This window comes from Lutra lutra, chromosome 6, assembly GCF_902655055.1.
Source record: "Lutra lutra chromosome 6, mLutLut1.2, whole genome shotgun sequence".
Taxonomy (NCBI): Eukaryota; Metazoa; Chordata; class Mammalia; order Carnivora; family Mustelidae; genus Lutra; species Lutra lutra.
The window spans coordinates 95116071-95135257 of NC_062283.1; the positions used below are offsets into that span (position 1 = coordinate 95116071).

The 19187-nt window shown below is 39.0% G+C and overlaps 1 protein-coding gene across 5 annotated transcripts in view; it reads left to right on the forward strand.

Moving 5' to 3' along the window:
- The window catches only part of UTRN (utrophin), a 513165-nt gene that overhangs the window by 274616 nt on the left and 219362 nt on the right, over positions 1 to 19187 (forward strand). For all 5 annotated transcript variants that reach the window (XM_047733710.1, XM_047733711.1, XM_047733712.1 and 2 more), the window contains one exon: positions 3611 to 3800. In XM_047733710.1, coding sequence (XP_047589666.1) covers positions 3611 to 3800 — 190 coding nt within the window. The remainder of the gene's footprint in view (positions 1 to 3610; positions 3801 to 19187) is intronic.

Genomic DNA, 19187 nt, shown 5'->3' on the forward strand with positions numbered 1-19187 from the left:
ACATTTGCCAAAGGTCTGATGGTATAATTTACCACAAAACAATCACAGTAGGCAGTCTATCACTTCTAATATTTTTTCTTAGACACAGTTCTTCTGTAGACATACTTTACAGGCCTGCTGCAGAGCCATAATCTCAAGGATATTCTGTGCTTTTCTCCTGTGCTTTTTCTCCTTTTAGAATCCCTGTTTCCTGGATTTCATGTGTGTGTGTTTGTTTTTGTTTTTCTTTTCTCTTTTGGGTTATTTCCTTGTTTTCTTCAGAGTGTATCCTTCATTAGTTTTGTGAAGTTAAAATAAGAAAACATAGCAGTTGAACAGTGATGACAGCCCTCATCTGGTTCAATTCATCACTGTCTCTTCTGAGATCTCTTTTCACCATTAGCATGGGACCTGTTTGCTTCTCCCTCTCTTGGATCTCTTGTTTTTATGCTTCTCCTATCTTTTTTTTTGTTCCTTGATTTACAAACTGATTTTTGTGGAGGTCATCTCTTAGTAGCTTCTTGAAAACTGGTATTTGGGAGGTAAGTTTAAAGACATTTTTAAATAGATTGTCGTTATTCTGTAAATACTTATTATAAAACTGTAATAAGGACTCTGAAATATGGAGATATGTAAAACTGCTTCTGCCATAGTGAGTCTGTGGAACAGAAGAACAGAAAACAAACCCATATAATACCGTCAAAATAAATTTTTTTTTTTTTCCGTCAAAATAAAATTTAAGCATGTAACAATCCAAGGGCTATTCTAGGGAACATGTGATTAATTTCTATATAAAGAGGAGTAATGACCTTTTATGAACTCAGAGAAAGGAAATCTAATTGGGCTGGAATGTTCTAAAGAAGGTAGACCTTAACTCTAAGGATCTGTAGGATTTTGGTAAGTGGAGGTGGTCAGAAGGGCATTTTTTTTTAAAGGTTTTATTTATTTATTTGACAGAGATCACAAGTAGGCAGAGAGACAGGCAGAGAGAGAGAGAGAGAGGGAAGCAGGCTCCCTGCTGAGCAGAGAGCCCGATGCGGGGCTCGATCCCAGGACCCTGAGATCATGACCTGAGCCGAAGGCAGAGGCTTAACCCACTGAGCCACCCAGATGCCCCAGAAGGGCATTTTTATGTGTACATGAAGTTTTTGGGTGGGTTCAGCCTTAAGAATATCCCGGAGAAAAAGGAACATATCATGATGACCTGAACAGAGTATTGGACAGAACTGGGGGATAGGCTAGAAAAGTGAACTAGTGATAGATTATGGAAGACATTGAGATTCAGGAAAAGCAATTTGGATTTATTCCGTAGTCAGCCAAACACTATTGGAGGTTTTTTAGTAGCTAAAGGCTCAGGTGAAGTTGGTGGCTTATGAATAGAAAGAGATAGCTTTCGTGTCTGGCTTTTTTTCACTTAGCAGAACGCATTTGAGATTCTTTCCGTGTTGTTGCATCTGTCAGCAGTTGACTGCTGAGTAACACTCCATCGTAGACAGCGCATACCTCAGCTAGTCTATTTACTGCTTGATGACATCTGGGTTATTACCTGTTTGGGGCCATTATGAATAAAGATTTTCATATGGATTTTTTGTCAGTGTATGTTTTCATTTCTTTTGAGTAAATACTGAGGAGTAGGATTGCTGGATTGTTCTTGAGTACATGGTTAACTTTATAAAAAAAAATCTTCCAAACTGGTTCTTAATGGCGGTACCGTTTTACACTCCTTCTTGCAAATGTATGAGAGTGGCAATTACTCTGTATTCTCAACAGCATTTGGTATAGTCATTTTCTTAAAGCCATTCTAATATGGAGTGATGTCTCATTGTGGTTTGAATGTACATTTCTCTGATGATTAATGATGGGGAGTATCTTTTCATGTGCTTATTTGCCATCCATATATCTTCTATGATGATCTGTGTTTAAATATTTTACCTACTTAAAGAATGTGTTTGTTGTTGTATGTAGAAGATATGTGTTCGTTATAAATTCAAAGAATACAGAAAAAGTACAATTGGAAAGTAAACCACCTTAACTCCCAGTACCTAGAAATTACTTTTAATATTAACATTCCAGACATTTGTCCTTTTATCTATATATATACACAGATAGTCCTGTATATAAGACAGGTGGATAGATGTGTGATGTACAGATAGATGAATGGGTGAAATAGAAAATATATAAATATATATAAATGAGATCATATTACACATGCTGACTTTTCATTGTGATATAGTTCATATACCATGAAATTAACCCTTTTTAAGTGTACAACTCAGAGGTTTTTAGTATATTCACCATGTAGTGCAATCATCACAATACTCTTAATTTCAGAACATTGTATCATCCCCAAAAGAAACCAATTACCCAATTATCAGTCAGTCCCCATTGCCTTCCACTCCAGTCCTAGGTAACAACTAATCTCTTTTCTCTCTGTGTAGATTTACCTCTTTTGGACACTTCATATAAATATGAATGGATTCACACAACATGTGGCCTTTTATGTCTTGTTTCTCTCACTTAGCATGTTTTCAAGGTTCATAAATGTTACAACAAGTATTAGTACTTTATTCCTTTTTATGGTTGAGTAATTCATGTATGGGTATACTATATTTTATCTATCCATTTATCAGTGGACATTTGGGTTGATTGTATTATTTGGCTATAATAAATAATGATGCTATCTGAAAACTTGTATACAAGTTTTTGTGTAGATACATGTTTTCAGTTCCCTTGGGTTTAAACACCTTAGGGTGAATTGTTAGTCTCCATTTTTAATTTTTGTTGTTATTGTTGTTTTGAGAGAAGGAGAGAGAGAGAGTGACACAGGGAGGGATAGAGGGGGAGAGAGAGAATCTTAACTAGGCTCCATGCCCAGCGCAGAGCCCTATATGGGACTCTGTCTCATGACACTGAGATCATGACCTGAGCCGATACCAAGTCAGATGCCTAACTGACCGAGTCACCCAGGTGTACCTAAATTGTTTGTTTTCTTCTTTTGAAGCTTTGAGGTCTATAAAGTTTTAAAATTTGAAATTTACATGTATGTGTATCTCTTAAATCATGCAACTCCATATTTCTGTGTATTAATTTTGATGTAGAGTTAATGAAGGTTTTATAAAAGCTTGATCATCCAGTGTTTTTCAGATATATTATTAAATCAGCTTAAAGAACCAATTTGTATTGATCTGAGTTGTTTTAAAATACGTAAAGTAAGCCCTTTAAGTTATTTTCATTTTATCTTAAGTATTTCTTGTGATTTTACTGCTTCCTAGAATTCATTTACTTATTCATTGCATGAATATTTAGTGATATTTCCTCTGAGTGTGAGGCACTATATGAAGATATTGAAATAAAACGTTGGGGGATAACTTAATATACAATTAGGCGTTGCAAAAATGGAGTCATAATTATTTTATGATTTGGATGTGATTTTGTTAATATTTATATGTCTCTTTTCACCTTTCACATTAAGGATTATTCAAGACACATACACAAATCAATGTCCCAGTTACATTAGGTCCTTAAATTGATAAAGGCTCCTTGGAGGCTGTCTGTTTGTTTGTTGGTGTGCGTGATGTGGACTGTCCCACGGTAAGTAATAGAGACGTGCCTGTCATGTTGTTTCTTGCAGCATTGCTGACAGACAGAGTGCCTTGGAAGCGGAGTTGAGGACAGTGCAGGCCTCTCGCCAGGATCTGGAGAACTTCCTAAAGTGGATACAAGAAGCGGAAACCACAGTTAACGTGCTTGCGGACGCCTCTCAGCGGGAGAATGCTCTTCAGGACACTGTGCTGGCCAGGGAGCTCACACAGCAGCTGCAGGCAAGTGCGCGGGGCCCTGCACCCAGCATTTTTAGTTCCACGGTGCTCTTCTGATGCAGTGACATGCAAATTGATTACCGTTCAAGGGTGAGGTTGTTACCTTATTTGGTTATGAGATCCATGCTCCCCTGTGAAGCATTGGTTTCTGGATGCTCCCCTGTGAAGCATTGGTTTCTGGAAATAAGATCTCTAAAATATTTTACTTAGAGTGGAAAAACACCTTGTTTTATGGAAATAATAATTGTTTATTTAGACTTACAGGCTCGTAGCTGTTCTGTTTTTGTCATTTTAAGCCCTGTGACACAGCCTTATTGAATCCTAAATTATAAGGGCATTTCCTCTTAATATGAGTTGTTCCTTTCTCCATTTATTATAACATACTTAGTATAAAAGCTGCAAAGGCTCTGTGGCTTAATTTACAACTAAAAACATTGTGCTTGGAGGTATTACTTTTATGTCTTTAGCTCGATAGCTGTGATTGTACATGCAGTCTGAGATTCAGATTTTTCTGCTCTGAGAAATGTGCTAACACAAAACCTTTCCTCTACAAAAATGTATGAGGAATCGCACGTAGCATGACTGTCCTCTTGCCCTGTCCCCAAGGACAACTGCTTTAGTGCCCTTGAAGTTACCATCTTTGTGCAGAATGACCTAGTCTTGCCAGTCACAGACCTTATCCTTTAGAACTTGGTTTTAAAACTGATTTTAATAGCACAGTTCCCTTGTCTACCACAGTTTCATGTCTACTTACTTCTATCTGCCATGTCATTCACACATCATTTTGACTGTTATTATTTCTGAAATGCCTTTGAGCTCATGACCCAATGTCATGTCTTCTCCTGTCCCAGCCAATCACATGACTCCTCAAGGGCAGAGATTACGTTACTCTGCACTGTTGCCTATGCGATGCGATTCTGGGTAGATACTGACTGTTGCCCATGGACCCTAACTTTGCCATTATGAAATTCAGTGTGATGACCTTTTTGAGTCCTTTCTTGGAATTCTCTTCTCTTAAAACTCAGAGTGTTCACAAGTATGTAGATCTGGATAGAGGGTGTAGTAGCTTTCTTAGAACTACTCCTATTCTTATGAATTATTTTTAAGTTTAAAACTGTTTTCACTAAAAAGTACCAAAAAAATTTTTTTTAAAGGACCTTTTGAGAAGAGACTTATTTGTAACGTGTTCCCATGTATCCGGGCTATTTAGGGTGTTTTATGGTGGAGTCCTCGAGATTAACTTAGTGAAAATCTGTGTTTACTTACATTACTTCTTACTTCTTATTCATTGCATAATATATTTGTGACTTGGTAATGAGGGTGACCCAGCAAATATGGAGGTTAAATATGTGCTTTTGTCTCATCATCTAGAATCTCGGGAGGGCACTGTCCATGTTATCTGAAGAAATATTTAGCTATCATCTCATTTTCAGGGGGTTAGAGAGGGCTCTAAATGTGGGCCAATGCTAGAATGTATTATTTTTTATGATTTAAACAACTGGAAGCCTGACCTATAAATGCTCACAGATGCTTAACTTTACATAATGGTGTTAAACTCAGAAGATACCCAGGCTGTGCATTTGAGGAGGCAACAGTTTTTAGACAATGAGCGAAGGAGGTGTGGAATGAACCTGGATGTGAGCATCAGCAAAATGCAGACTTGTTTTAGGGTTTAATAATGTCTTCTGGCACATTTTATCTTGGCATATATCCTTGCCATAGCCAAAATTCTTCGCAATGTTTAGTGAGTAGCAAAACTGTAGAAATAAATGTAAATGAAGATGTTTAAAATCTTTCTAAATAAAAATAACTAGCACAAGATTCCTTGTCTTATGGCAACCAGCACCACAAAGAAAGGTTACTGACTAAAATAATAAAGCACGTTATGACATGCATGGTAAATGCCTCTCAAAAATAGTCACTGAAATTTAATGTTGTGGCTCATAAGAAGTATTAATGAAGGCATTTATTAAGAGCCTATTTCAGTTTGTTTGTCTAAAGATAAACACATGCGTTTGCTTTTGTTTAGGATATTTCCCGTTATGGTAATTTGCATGATTTTTCACTGCCTTGCTCCTTTTAAAAAAGGATCTTAATTTTAAAACACTCTCCTCATCTTATTAAAAAATCCTATGGCTTAATATTTGGCACCTTATAGGCAGATGCAGTTAGAGACGTGTTAGTACCTTTTGCTGCGTATTTCTGGGACAAGAGAATTTAAGTTATCCCATGACTTTTTGTATTAATGACGCCTCCATTTGTGTGAATGAACAGATAGTTACAATGAATGGCATGTCTGGGAATGGAAAGATATCTGTTGAAGAAAATGAATGTACAAACAAGAGTGTCTGAAATTATAAAATAAATCTTCTGGTGACGTGGTGGTGGGAGTGCGGGGGGGGGGGGCGCAGTTTGTGGGTGCACCAAAAAAGACGGAATGAGGACCTCAGCCTGCGTGTGCTCTGTGTACAAGGGGCGTCTGTGGAACTGCTTATGTGACACACTCACTGGTGGTACTTGCTTGCTTTGTATCTTATGACAGCTGGAGGTAGAGTCCTAGGAACATTTCAGGAAGAGGAAGAAGTCTATTCTGTATTCAGTTTAAGGTGAATATGAGTAAGTTTTTGCTAAAGGGTAGTTTGGAAGCACCGTGGAAGATGAAGATTAGTTTCTGGGAGTATGCTAGGATACATGCCATTTCCGTGAAGGATGGAGGATGATTTGGATTTATGTATTTATGTTTTACTGCCTGACTGCAAGGCATTTAGGCTGTCCTCCTCAGCAGAGTTGGCAAGAGAAAACCCAGTCCTTTGGAAAGAGAAGCTCTGGAATTTCTGAGTGGTCCAGATCATAGAGGGTCTCGTTTGACTTGCTAAGTATTTTGCATTTTAATCTGGTAGCAACAGGGAGAAGTCATTAAAGAAGAATGAGCAAGGGAGTGATACAGTGGGATTTGTGTTTTATTAGGAATCCAGCTGATGTATGAGGAATGGATTTGAGCTAGGCAAAACTTCGAATAGGTTGTGTAGACTGCTAAGATGGTCTTGCAGCCGTCTGGTGAGAGGGGACAATGACCCGAAATGAGGCAGTCACAGGGGGGAATAGACCTACCAACTTGATAGCATGGGTAGACAAGGGGAGGGTAGACACTAAGAAAATTGCCTCGCGGGATTAGAGGCTGAGATTGGGCATATAGGGAAGGAACAACTCAGGGAGGTGGTGCCGTTTAGTGTGGAGTGTGTAGGAATGATTGATTTCATTTTGATGATGTTGAAATAAGGCATTTGGGTAACATCCAGGAGAGGCTTACTGTGCCCTGGTCACTGTGGATCTGTTGATCTGTTGTTAGGTAAGGGAATTTGACTGGAGTGCAGAAACTTTTTTTTTTTTTTTTTAAAGGAAAGCCTATTATTGTTTTCCCTCTAAGTTTGTCTGTTGGTTCAGATGCATTTATTCTGAATTTCCTTGTCTACTTTCTAGGATATTGTTATTTTAATTATACTGCAAAATAGAAGCTTTAGAGTTTAGCAGGAACCAGCGAATTGAGATGATCTGATTCTTTCCTGGACAAAAGCCCGCTGCCCGGCTGCCCTCCTGGGGTGGTTTTATCATGGGTGGCTGTTTTTGCTCTCACACAGGATGTGTTTGCGGGTTGTTGTATTTTCATCTCCCGGGTTCTCTTTCAGCCTGACTTTCCTCCTCCCAGTCCATAGGTATGGGTTTTGATTGTCAGATTGTTGCTGCTCGTGTACCCACCTCCAGAGCCAGCAGGGTGCTTGGCAGGTAATAACCTCTATTGTGTAGGCTTCCCCTGCTGGCTCAGGGACAGGACTTACAGCTTCATATATATATATATATTTTTTAAGATTTTATTTATTTATTTATTTGACAGAGAGATCATAAGCAGGCAGAGAGGCAGGCAGAGAGAGAGGAGGAAGCAGGCTCCCTGCCGAGCAGAGAGCCCGACTCGGGGCTCGATCCTAGGACCCTGAGATCATGACCTGAGCCGAAGGCAGCGGCTTAACCCACTGAGCCACCCAGGTGCCCCATATATATTTTTTTGATAGCAGCTTTATTGACCTATAATTCACATTCCACACAAGCCACCACTTAAAGTATACAATTTAGTTGTTTTCTCGTGTGTGTATTCACAGGATTGTGCAACAGTCACCACAATCAAATAGAACATTTTTATCCTCCCACCAAAGTAACCACATATGGCTTTGCTGTTAATCCCCCCCCTTTACCAGTTCCCCAAACCCCTACACCGAAATAATCACAAATCTACTGTTTGTGTCTATATTTTTGCCTATTAGCTTAATGTTTTTAATTATATCATTGACTGCCTCTTCCGATTTTGGCTTTGTATAGATATTTTGAGCTTCTCCAGAGGGAGGCAGTGTAGGTTCTCATTATAGGCTTGCAGGGAAAAAAAACAGAAGCAGAAGCAGCAAAATGCACAAAAACCCTGCTTGATAAACACAACTGTATGAGACCTAGTATAGGACTTTCTATCACACCAACATGAAGGACTGAGAAGGCGGACGAAGTAAAAGAAGAGAAACAAATACTTCCAGGACTGCATTTCTTTTAAAGAATCCTGACAATAGTAGAGAAATAGCAGCCTTACCTGGGCTATTAGTTTGAGCAGGACACGGATAATGAGAAACACCTGGTTTCTATTTCTGGCTGTGCCCTTTGACCCAGTCCTTTAATCATTCTGAGTTATTTTGCTCATTTCCTAAGCATACTTTACTCCAGCTGATACTTGTAATAGTATCCAAGCCACAGTAGAAGACACATCTCACATATGCACATACAAATAAACCCCCCCAAATCTGTCCCTGGTTTTTATATCATATAATCTTGTTTTATGTTTCTTACTTATAAAATTAAGACAGCATTCTAGCAAATAAGATGAGATCACGAAGATGCTAAGGGGAAATGTGGCCATTGGAATGTTAGTAGTCAGTTACAGACTTTTTTTTCCTTTTTTGTATTTTATTAAGTTCACTGTTTCAAAAGAGAAGTCCTAGCCTAACATTAGAAATTCGATTTCTCATGACTTTTCTTTGAGGCAGGCATCTGCAAGCCCATGGACGACCCTGTTTTTAGGGTGTCCTAGGTAGAGCCACACACCCCCTGCAGGAATCCCTTGTTCTGTTTCCTTGTAGATGATCTTGTTCTGAGACCTGTCTGGAGGTGATTTATTAGCACTTAATGGAGGGGCTGATATCGTTTAAGTCAGGTACCCTTCTGCTCTTCTCAAGATTTATAACAATGTCTGTTCACTCAGCCCACGGAACCCAGCCAGAGCTGCCTTTAGTCTGGTGGTGAACGCATTTCTGTTTAGAGGGAGTGAAGGAATACCACTCGATCAGATCTCTTGATATAAACTAGCCTTGAGGCATGTACCGTGGTGATGGGTTGAATCTCGGTTCCCAGGGGATGTCTGCTATGTATCTGCAGCTTTAATGTTTCACTTAATGTCCTTTTTGGCTACGGAGTGCGTACTCCTCTCCAGCAGCAGGCAGCGTTTGGCTCAACAACTTGCTCATTGTCTGCCCATGCCGTGCTGAGTGAGTGCCGGCTGTGAGCATCTGCCGGGTGGGGGGGGGCTTTCTTCATGGCATTTGTCTGTGATTTTTTAAATTGAGAAGAAGTTGAAGGAAAACCAGCCTTCTTTTGCCTAGCACCTCAACCCCTGTATCTTTCAAATGCGTTCCTGGAAACGAGCATGCTCAGAGAACTGGCAAATCATTGTCCAGTGACCGGGAGGAAATGATCATTGCTCTTCATTTATAATGCAAATTCTGAGGTGTCTCCAGAAGTGTGGTAAACTTAAAATGATGGCTGTGGTGAGAACGTCTCTGCAGAAAGTTGTGGTTTTGTTACATCGTTTACAAAGGATGGCAGTTTCTTCTCCTCGGTATCAGAAGCTCTGTAAGGTAACTGAGTGATTGAAATGAGGATCTTGGGTGTCTGACAATTCTCCTGTTTCTCAGGCTCTAAAAACTAAGCTTTCAGCGTGCTTACCAAGGAAAGATTCCTTTTCGTAGTGACTGATTATAAAAGCTGTTAAAATGAATTGCTTCATTGGATTTTGTTTGGGCATCTGAAACAAGCATTGTTTTAGTGCATCGTTTATTTTGCATTTGACAGAATCTTCTGAGAAGGGCTAATAAACTATTTGGAGAAAATATGGCAAAACTACATTCATTAAGACCTATTATCTCTGTGATACTTTGTAGTGTCTCCATAATAAATGGTATATTAATCTCGTGTAAATTTCAGTAAATTGAAAAGAAGAGTTTAAAATAATTCAGTAGATTACTGAATAACTGTCTGTCCCTTTCTAGCTAGTTGTTTTTCCATTAAAAAATTAAAGCACATTTTAGAAACCACTAGATGGAATCTCATTATAAAATATACCCTATATTCTTGACTCTTCGTATATTATAGCTGAACCTGAAGAACTTAATTTTATTTGAACAGGTGGATTAAGTACACTTTCAAGAGGCAACTTGTTTGACACTTGCAAATTTCAAGTACTACGTCATCCTAAACATAAACCATTGAACGGGCTCCTGTGTTTTAAAGAAAAGTTGGCTGTTGTATTTTTTATTCTAGTTTGATTTATACCACATTCATACTGTCTCATTACTTTGTCAAAAATTGGAGCAATTTGATAGAAAAGGAGGAAGGAATTGTAACAGGAATGTGAAAGCAATTTATACAGCACCGCAGTACCACATTCTGCCTTCATCATGCTCTTAATACCATATTCTCAAGAATGTATCTCGTTGCCCTGTTAGCTGCCCAAACTCATTCGTATTTGGAACGACTGTCTCTAGGACAATGGGACTTTCCCAATGATGTAAAATATGACCTGTCCAAGCATCTAAACTGCATGTTATGTGGCAGTGCATTAGAAGGGGAAAGCAGTCTTCTGTTAACTTTATCATATATTTTTATTTTGTACAGCTCGGTCAATTAACTGTATTTCTGTCTAGAAACTTTTTTTTGGGAAAAGTTTTAGGAGATAGATTGTTAGCAGAGGATTCTTTACAGAAATACTTATAAGGGTTTCATTTGCATGAGAAATTACTTGAATCTTCATACAACTTAATAATTAATTTAGTTGTAAAAATCCATGAATTAATTATTTCAGTGTGTCGTGTCTTGGTTCACTTCAGAGAATACGTTTATTCTGATATAAACATTCTATGTATTTCAGGAACAGGCAGCTTTGATAATAGTATAAAAGCTCATTCACTAATCCATGATATTTTACCTCTTTAACTACAAGTGTGAATATATAAAGCATTTTTTTTTATTAGCTGGGTTATTTTTTTGATCCATTTATATGCATACTTTCACAAAATCACGTCTTTTTCTCAAGTCACATGACCAAAGTATTGTTAGTCTGAGGTAGGAAATGGTAGAAGTTCAGATATTAGAGAAAGTTACTTAGTTTCATAATTCTACCCCAAATAAGCACAAGTTTTACTACGAAGTCATTGGGTAAATTAATTGCTATCAGAAGTCCTCTTTGGATAGATTTCTTGAGACTTATATTTTCCTAAAGAAACCATTAAAATTTAAATGTTTAGAATAAATGTACTTTTGCTTTTAAAAAATTAAAACTCGTGTTGTTTGCAGTTGAAATGTTGTCTTCCACATTTCTTTGCTCGGATGCAAAATTAACAACTGCCCAGGTAGTCAAATGGGAAATATGCAATTTCAGTACTTGCCAGCAGGTGTCAATATAAGGCAGTGATATATGAGATTTTGGCTGAGGAACTAGGAGTCTACAATAGGAGGTGGCAAAATTACTATGAAATAAATCAGCTAGTAACAGGTATTATTTATTTTCTTGGTTATATTTTGAAAATTTATCGTAGTTACTGAGCTGTGTTAACTTATATGGTAAAAATTAAAAGTTTTAGTTGCAGAACTAAATATTAACCATTGGTATCCCAAATATTGACATAGGTAGGTATCTATAGCAAGAGAAAATACATAATCGTATTATAATTATCAATAGTCTTTGTATGCTATTTAAACGTTTAAACAAGTTTGATGTTTATTTACTTTAAGATACCATAAATTCTTTTCCCCTTAAATTGTTATAATGAATGTCTCTCCCTAGACCTCCTACATTCTCTAAATTTAGTTTCTTAGAAAGGAAATGCTATAAGTTTCAGTGTTTCTTCATAAAAATATAGAGATCTCTTGTAAATGCATTTACAGATCAAAGTGAATGGGAAAAAATGTTGCATAATCAAAGGGAGATGTGACTATTTTAAATTCATATTGAGATTTTGAAATCCAGTGTCTGTTAATATTCTTACCCTCTTTTCTTCTTTAGGATCTCTCTTTTTACATCTTATGTGGAAATTAAGTCTTTTATCAGACTTTCCTCTGTGATACCTTGTCTTTGCTTATTTTCATACTTCTCTGGAGTGTCAGAAAACAGTTCACGTATTACACATTTGGAAATTTATGTTGAATATTCTCATTTTGTGTGTTTCCTCTGTTTTGAAGCGGGGGGAATAGGTAGAACTTGGCATTCATGGCTCTCAGAGTTAAAATATGCTTTTCTTCCTCTTCACCTATTTACCCATTTACTTGTATTTTTCCCTTTAAAAATATTTCTTCTGTATTCTATATCTCATAAAATTTGGGTAGGAAACTGAAATGGAAGCGCCGCTTACTTAGAGATATAATTAGCAACAGTGAAATTGCCCTGATGACCTAAAATCACCTCATGCTGGATGCTAATTTTTCCAGATTTGGTTTTGATTGCTTAGTTCCTTTAAAATATTAATGATTAGAAAAAAAACAATTTTTCTTCTCCTAGGGAGCACAGCAAAAACAATGTAAGTGATTAAAAAATAAAATTGATTTTGTTTTCATTGTTATGTGATTATTTGAGGATATTTTATCATTAAATTTTTATATAAAGCTGAATTTATGTTGAGTTGGAAAAGAATTCCATAAGCCCTGTTTTCTTCTTTGGTGTCCATTTTAATAAAATACTTATTAATTGAAGACATGGTAAAAGCATTTTTCTTTGTAAAGCAGATTGGGATATGAACCGTTATAGCAAAATAAGAAAAAAATGTACAGTTAGTGTCATAAATTGGAATCCTCATGACTTAATAAGCATTTTAACATTTTTGATTTAAGTAATAGAAATTCTATTTGCCTATATACATATGTAAATCACTTTAGCTTATGTGGCTTTAATCATCTGCAAACTTTTTTGATCCTGTAGTCCAATCAGCAAAAATATTGTAAATATTCACACACACACACATACACACACACATAAACATATAGTCATTTTAAAATTATACACATATGCTGTGGGCAAATCACATATTAAATATTAGTAGAGCATAGTTTTACTCTTTTTACTATTCTCTTCTTAGACCTCAGTTGGTTTTCCTTTTCTCTCTGTGTCATACACACCGCATTTTGGTGACCACTGATTTAGTGAAATTGTGGCTTTCCTGATGGTGCTGATCTTGAAGTATCCCTGAAAAACCATGTCTTCTGTGGTATCAGAGCAACTATTGATGAGTACTCTTGAAGAATAGAGACCAGAAGATCTTGAGATCTTGCCCCGCAAACTTGGATCGACTAGTGATGTCTACAGAATTCTTGCTGTGTGTGTGTGTGTGTGTTTACGTGTAGACAACATGGAGCTATGTGGAAGGATGTATGGCCACAGAGGTACATGGTGTCTGAACAGAGTTTCAGATTCATTGACAAAGTAAATCCACACACCATTTTTCATCTACATGTGTGGGTTCCCTTTATTTAGAGGTAGTTATGATTGAGTATGTGTTTTTAAGAAGGTGTGGAATGGAATGATATATTTTTAACCCCACATAGTTAAGCTTTGTTTTTTTGTTTGTTTTTAAAGTTTTTTTTTTATGTATTTCACAGAGAGAGAGAGACACACACAGCAAGAGAAGGAACACAAGCAGGGGGAGTGGGAGAGGGAGAAGCAGGCTCCCTGGGGCAGGACCCAAGGATCATGACCTGAGCTGAAGGCAGATGCTTAATGACTGAGCCACCCAGGTGCCCCTAAACTTTGTTTTTTATTTCCAAACATTTCCCTACCTTTATTCCCCAACATTTCCCTACCTTTTCCGCCCCCATGGAAAACTACTACCCATGGGTAATCAAATCTTCACGTGTTTTAGGGTGACGGTGCTTTACTTAGTTGTGATCTGAATGTCAAATTGTAAGTCTTGTCAGGTCAGCTCTCAGTCTCCATAATCAAATCGTACACATGACCATTTGACCCATGGAAGGCTGGAGTCATGGTCTCTGCCTGGAGGTAGAACTCCTGCTGATCATATGAGCATTGGCTCTTCTTGGTTTTACGAGAAATTTTCAGTTTGTTTACCTCAGAAAATTTGTGAAGGGTGAGGCATAATGGAGGAAAATGCCATACATGGAAGGATTTGCATACCTTTAACCAGTCACCATTGATGCATTAGGCACGTTGCCTCACAACTCTGTGGACCCTGGGCAGACTACTTCTCTTTCTCTCCATTTCTTTCTGTGCCCTTTCAGGGGGCTGAGATGATAGAGAAGTGGGTCACTGGAGACAGCAATTGTATCTCTACATGTCATCAGATATTTTCTTGTGGCTCCAAAAGCAGCAACATGATTTCAGATGATTCTCTGATCTCTGTGTTGCCAAAGCTCCCCAAGTCAAAATGTATATCAAAATCATTTTCTTTTCTTTTTTCTTATTATTATGTTCAGTTAGCCAACATATAGTTCATCATAAGTTTTTGATGTAGTGTTCAACGATTCATCAGTTGCATATAACACCCAGTGCTCATCGCAAAACGTGCCCTGCACAATCATTTTAGAATCTGGTTATCTAACTAACATTTTTAAAATCAGGAAACTCTTGCTATCAATGACTTTTGGCTAGGTGTAGTATAATTAGATATGCTTTGACAGTTAACTAAAAGTAATTAAAACCATTCTACAAGATTGCATTTTATTTTTTTTTAAAGATTTATTTATTTACTTATTTGTCAGAGAGAGAGAGGGAGAGAGAGCAAGCACAGGCAGACAATGGCAGGCAGAGGCAGAGGGAGAAGCAGGCTCCCTGACGAGCAAGGAGCCCGATGCAGGACTCGATCCCAGGACGCTGGGATCATGACCCGAGCCGAAGGCAGCTGCTCAACCAACTGAGCCACCCAGGCGTCCCCAAGATTGCATTTTAAATAGTTCCTTGATAGTCAAGATACCGTTATTTGCATAAGTCTAGATCTGTGATCTACAAATCAGGGAGAAGTCAGTTGGACAGAATTGGAGTAGCATTATGGATACGGATAAAAATTCTCCTTTGTTTTTAGAGTAGCATTTGATAATTGTGACTAAAATGTTGATGATCTGTGTTTACCTAGGGGTAAAGTTTATTAAATTTCAAGGGGAAATTTCCAAGCTGAATGTACTGCTGGATTTTAAATGTACAGACATGATCCACTCCCTCTTACTAGGAACTGTGAGCACTGCCAGCTTCTCTTGATATATTTGGTCGTTTATTTTTAGCTCTCTAAAATAAGCAATTAGTAGAACTCTTACCATAGAGATAAAAGAATATAGAAAATTTCAAGCTGTGGTAGGTTTCTCAGTTTCACAAAGTTTATTCATTTCTGGGCAAGGTAAATGAGTCCAAATAATTGAAATTGGAAAGCATAAAGTGCATGAGACAGTTTCTTTTCATTTTTCTTCTAGTTAAGTTATGTGGAATTGTAGAAGATTAATTTATAACAAAGCTCACTTATAAAAGCAGACAGAGCCTTTTAATGCTTAATAAATAGCAGACTGATATGAGAGTATAGCTTGATAAAGCTTAAGCAAGAATTTTGGAAAAATGTCAAATGGAAGAGGGGCGTTGTACTGTTTTCACAATAGACTATTTTACTTTAGCTTTAAGAAAATTGAAAGAAAAATGGTCAAATACAGCAATAAAGTAACTGTAGGCTTTCATGAGTAAAAAGTCTTGTTACTACTGATGTAACTTCCTTTCATTTTTAGAGTGTTTTAGAGTTTACAGTGTTTTAACATTTCATCATTAATACATATGGTGTTAATTAGTAATTATATTATTACTGATCCTTAAGAGATAGGTAGGAAAGAGATCATCATCTTTCCCATTAACAAATGGAGAAACAGGATTGGTACATTGACAGGTTAGGGAGCATATCAATAATTGCTTGGCTGGGGTCCCTGGGTGGCTTAGTCGGTTAAGTGTCTGACTTGGGCTCAGGTCACGATCTCAGGATCCTAGGATCCATCCCATGTTGGGCTCCACACTTAGTGGAGTGTCTGTTTCTCCCTCTCTCTCTGCCCCTCCCCCTGCTCATGCTCCCTCTCTCTCTCTCTCAAATTAAAAAAAAAAAAATGCAAACATAATTGCTTAGCTAATATGTGGCACAATCTGAACTAAATGTAGGTTGTTTGAATCTTGTGTCTCCTTACACTTAATTTCAGATAGTTTTAGGGATATCTGGACTAAGTTTCAGATTTTTAGGGATGCTGGACTAAAATGAGCCATGCACCATAGAAAGTGAAATCACATTAACTAGGTAGTAGATATAGTTTTATTCTACATTCTCTTGATGTACATCTCATTTTCTAAAGAAATTTAGCCTCCAGTATCCTTTAAGACATGAGGAGATGCTGGAAATTCTCTGATTCAACTATTTCATTTTACAGATGAGGAGGTAGATCATCTATAAGGGATATTTTATTGCTGCTAGTTTTGTAGGATGGAAATGTACTTGTTTTCTCCTAGAAGTTTAAGCCTAATGGAATATGTTCTTTTCAAAAGTACTTTGGTATTTGAATTCTAAGAGAACAAAGATTTCGTTCTAGTTTAAACTTATATAGTGGGTACTCTTTTAATAGGCTTATTTTGCAGTTTTATACAAAAGATGGATTGGTTCATTTTAATGCAAATTAATATAGTTGGTTCTGGGTTTTGATTCATAATTTAGTTTGGTTTGAGTCTCAATACACAAGTATTGAATTATGTATTCACGGAAACTAATTCTCTAGCCTCAAATATAGTTTTTTTATCATTATACTTAAAAGTACATAATAGCTCCTTAAAAATATAAGCTGAAAATAGTCAACTAATTTTCTAGACTGGGTCCTTTCTAATAGGAAATTTGTGGGGTTTTTTTGGTCATTGTTTTTTGTTTGTTTTTGTTTTTGTAATTCAACTCAAAATCATGTATTAAATGGCTATCATATGCTGAAGTACATGGTAAGCAGCATAAGCATGAAGTACAGTATTGCATTTTCGACGTACAATAAAGAAATTCAAGTAACTTGTTCTGAAGACTCAGCTTGAGGTAGTGCAAAGAAAATTTTCCCTTGACCACTGAGCTTATGACAGAAACTCTTGTAGGATTTGGGGGGAGGGGTCCTCTAGATTATTGATTAGGCTCCCAGATGGCACTTGAAAATCTAGATGACCCACAGTGAAACTGATGGAATCTTAATTCACATCAAACATCATATTTGGAAGAAGTCCCGTTCCATTGCCAGAAACTGAACAGAGCAAAGAAGTAATCTTTACTATGACTGACACTGGAGGAAAAATCAAGTATGTTTGCTTAGAAGAGAATGGGAAGAAATTGCTGAGCCTCATAATGTATCCTATCATGTTTAAGAATTATGGGTTTTGATGTCATCAGTTTTGAGTCTCAGTTCACTCTCAAAACATGGGAATTATTGTTGTTGGTACAGGTATACTATTAATTATAGCCTTTTACGGAAAGCTCTTGACATTTGACTCAAAAATTATATAGAACGAGTTTAGTTTTACCTTTTTTCAGGGCATACTTTGCAAGAGTTTAAAGACATGAAGGGAGAGAAAACTTTTTGCTTGAAAACAGTATCTGACACTGTATGTACTCCAGGTTCAGCATTTTATTTTATTTTATTTAAGATTTTATTTATTTGACAGAGAGAGAGAAATCACAAGTAGCAGAGAGGCAGGCAGAGAGAGAGGGGAGGAAGCAGGCTCCCCGAGGAGCAGAGAGCCCGACGTGGGACTCTATCCCAGGACTTTGGGATCATGACCCGAGCCGAAGGCAGAGGCCCTAACCCACTGAGCCACCCAGGCGCCCCCAGGTTCAGCATTTTAAAAGGCCAAGGTGTGAGGGGCTGGGCAGGTAGCCCTCTCAACCACATACAGGCTATCTGCTCCCACTTGTCCTGTCAATCTGCCCAGGGAGGGATAATAGGACAGGAAGGAGAGAAGCCAGGAGACCAAGGTCTGTCAGTTTTGGCAGACGCCATGCAGACCCCCTCAGGCTACATGACATCTGAGGTGACCACACAGAGCGCCACCAGACACCGGGGTGGCCAACAGTAGCCACCCAGACCTACCCAGGGTCTGGGACACCTCAGGGCGCTACAGGCCTGCCGCCTCCCATCTCCAGCAAAACAGCGCCAAGACGGGGAGCAGGGGGCTCCCCCGCTGCTTGGGCCCCTCAATTCCCACACATGCCTTGGGAGGAGGGTCCAAAGGGGCTGCCCAGAGGGCCAGTGGTAGAGCCCCAAGTACACCCCGTGGGGTGAGGGGAGGGACCTGGTCCCAGCTGCTTTGAGAACCTCTTTGGTCTGGGGACATGGGAGACATGGGGAAGAGACATGGCAGGGAAGGGACACTGGGGACTCTGGCCTTTGACAAGGGCACTAGTCAAAAGGCCACATGCCCAGGTAGGGGATCAGATTTCCGTGGACTCAATGCGCTCGAGGCGGGAGGGTGTCCAGGCTTTCTTCTCCTCGCCGTGTTGTGGGGTGGGTGTGCTGGCCCCTCCGGCTGACCCGCGCTCCCGCAACCGCCGCTCCAGCTGCTGGTTGCGCTGGTACATCTCCACGTAACTCAGCTGCAGTTGCTTCTGGTACTCGATGACCATCTCCTTCTCCTCCAGCCACACGCGGCGCTCCTCCGCGAAGCTGGCGCCCTGGCGCTCCCGGGCTCGCCGCTCTGCCGCCAGCTCGGCCTGCAGCCGCCCCACCTCCCGCCGCAGGGCCCGCGTCCCGCTCTCCCCGCCAGCATCCACCTCCCCGTCCAAGGAAACCAACGAGGTGGCGGCGGCCACCCCGGCCTGCCGGCGCATCTTGGCCTCGTCGCTCTCAGCCCCTCCCCACCAAGGTCTCTTGGGCTCAGGCCTTGGAGCCTGGCCTGGTCCTGAGTATATGTCCCTATGTACGTATCAGGGGACGGCCATAGGGAAGGCTGGGGGTGGAGACTCAGTGCCCAGGGAAGATCTGCTCTCCTGTTCTTGGGAAGAGTCACCTGGAGGCTTCTTAGCTCTACCCCACCCTTCT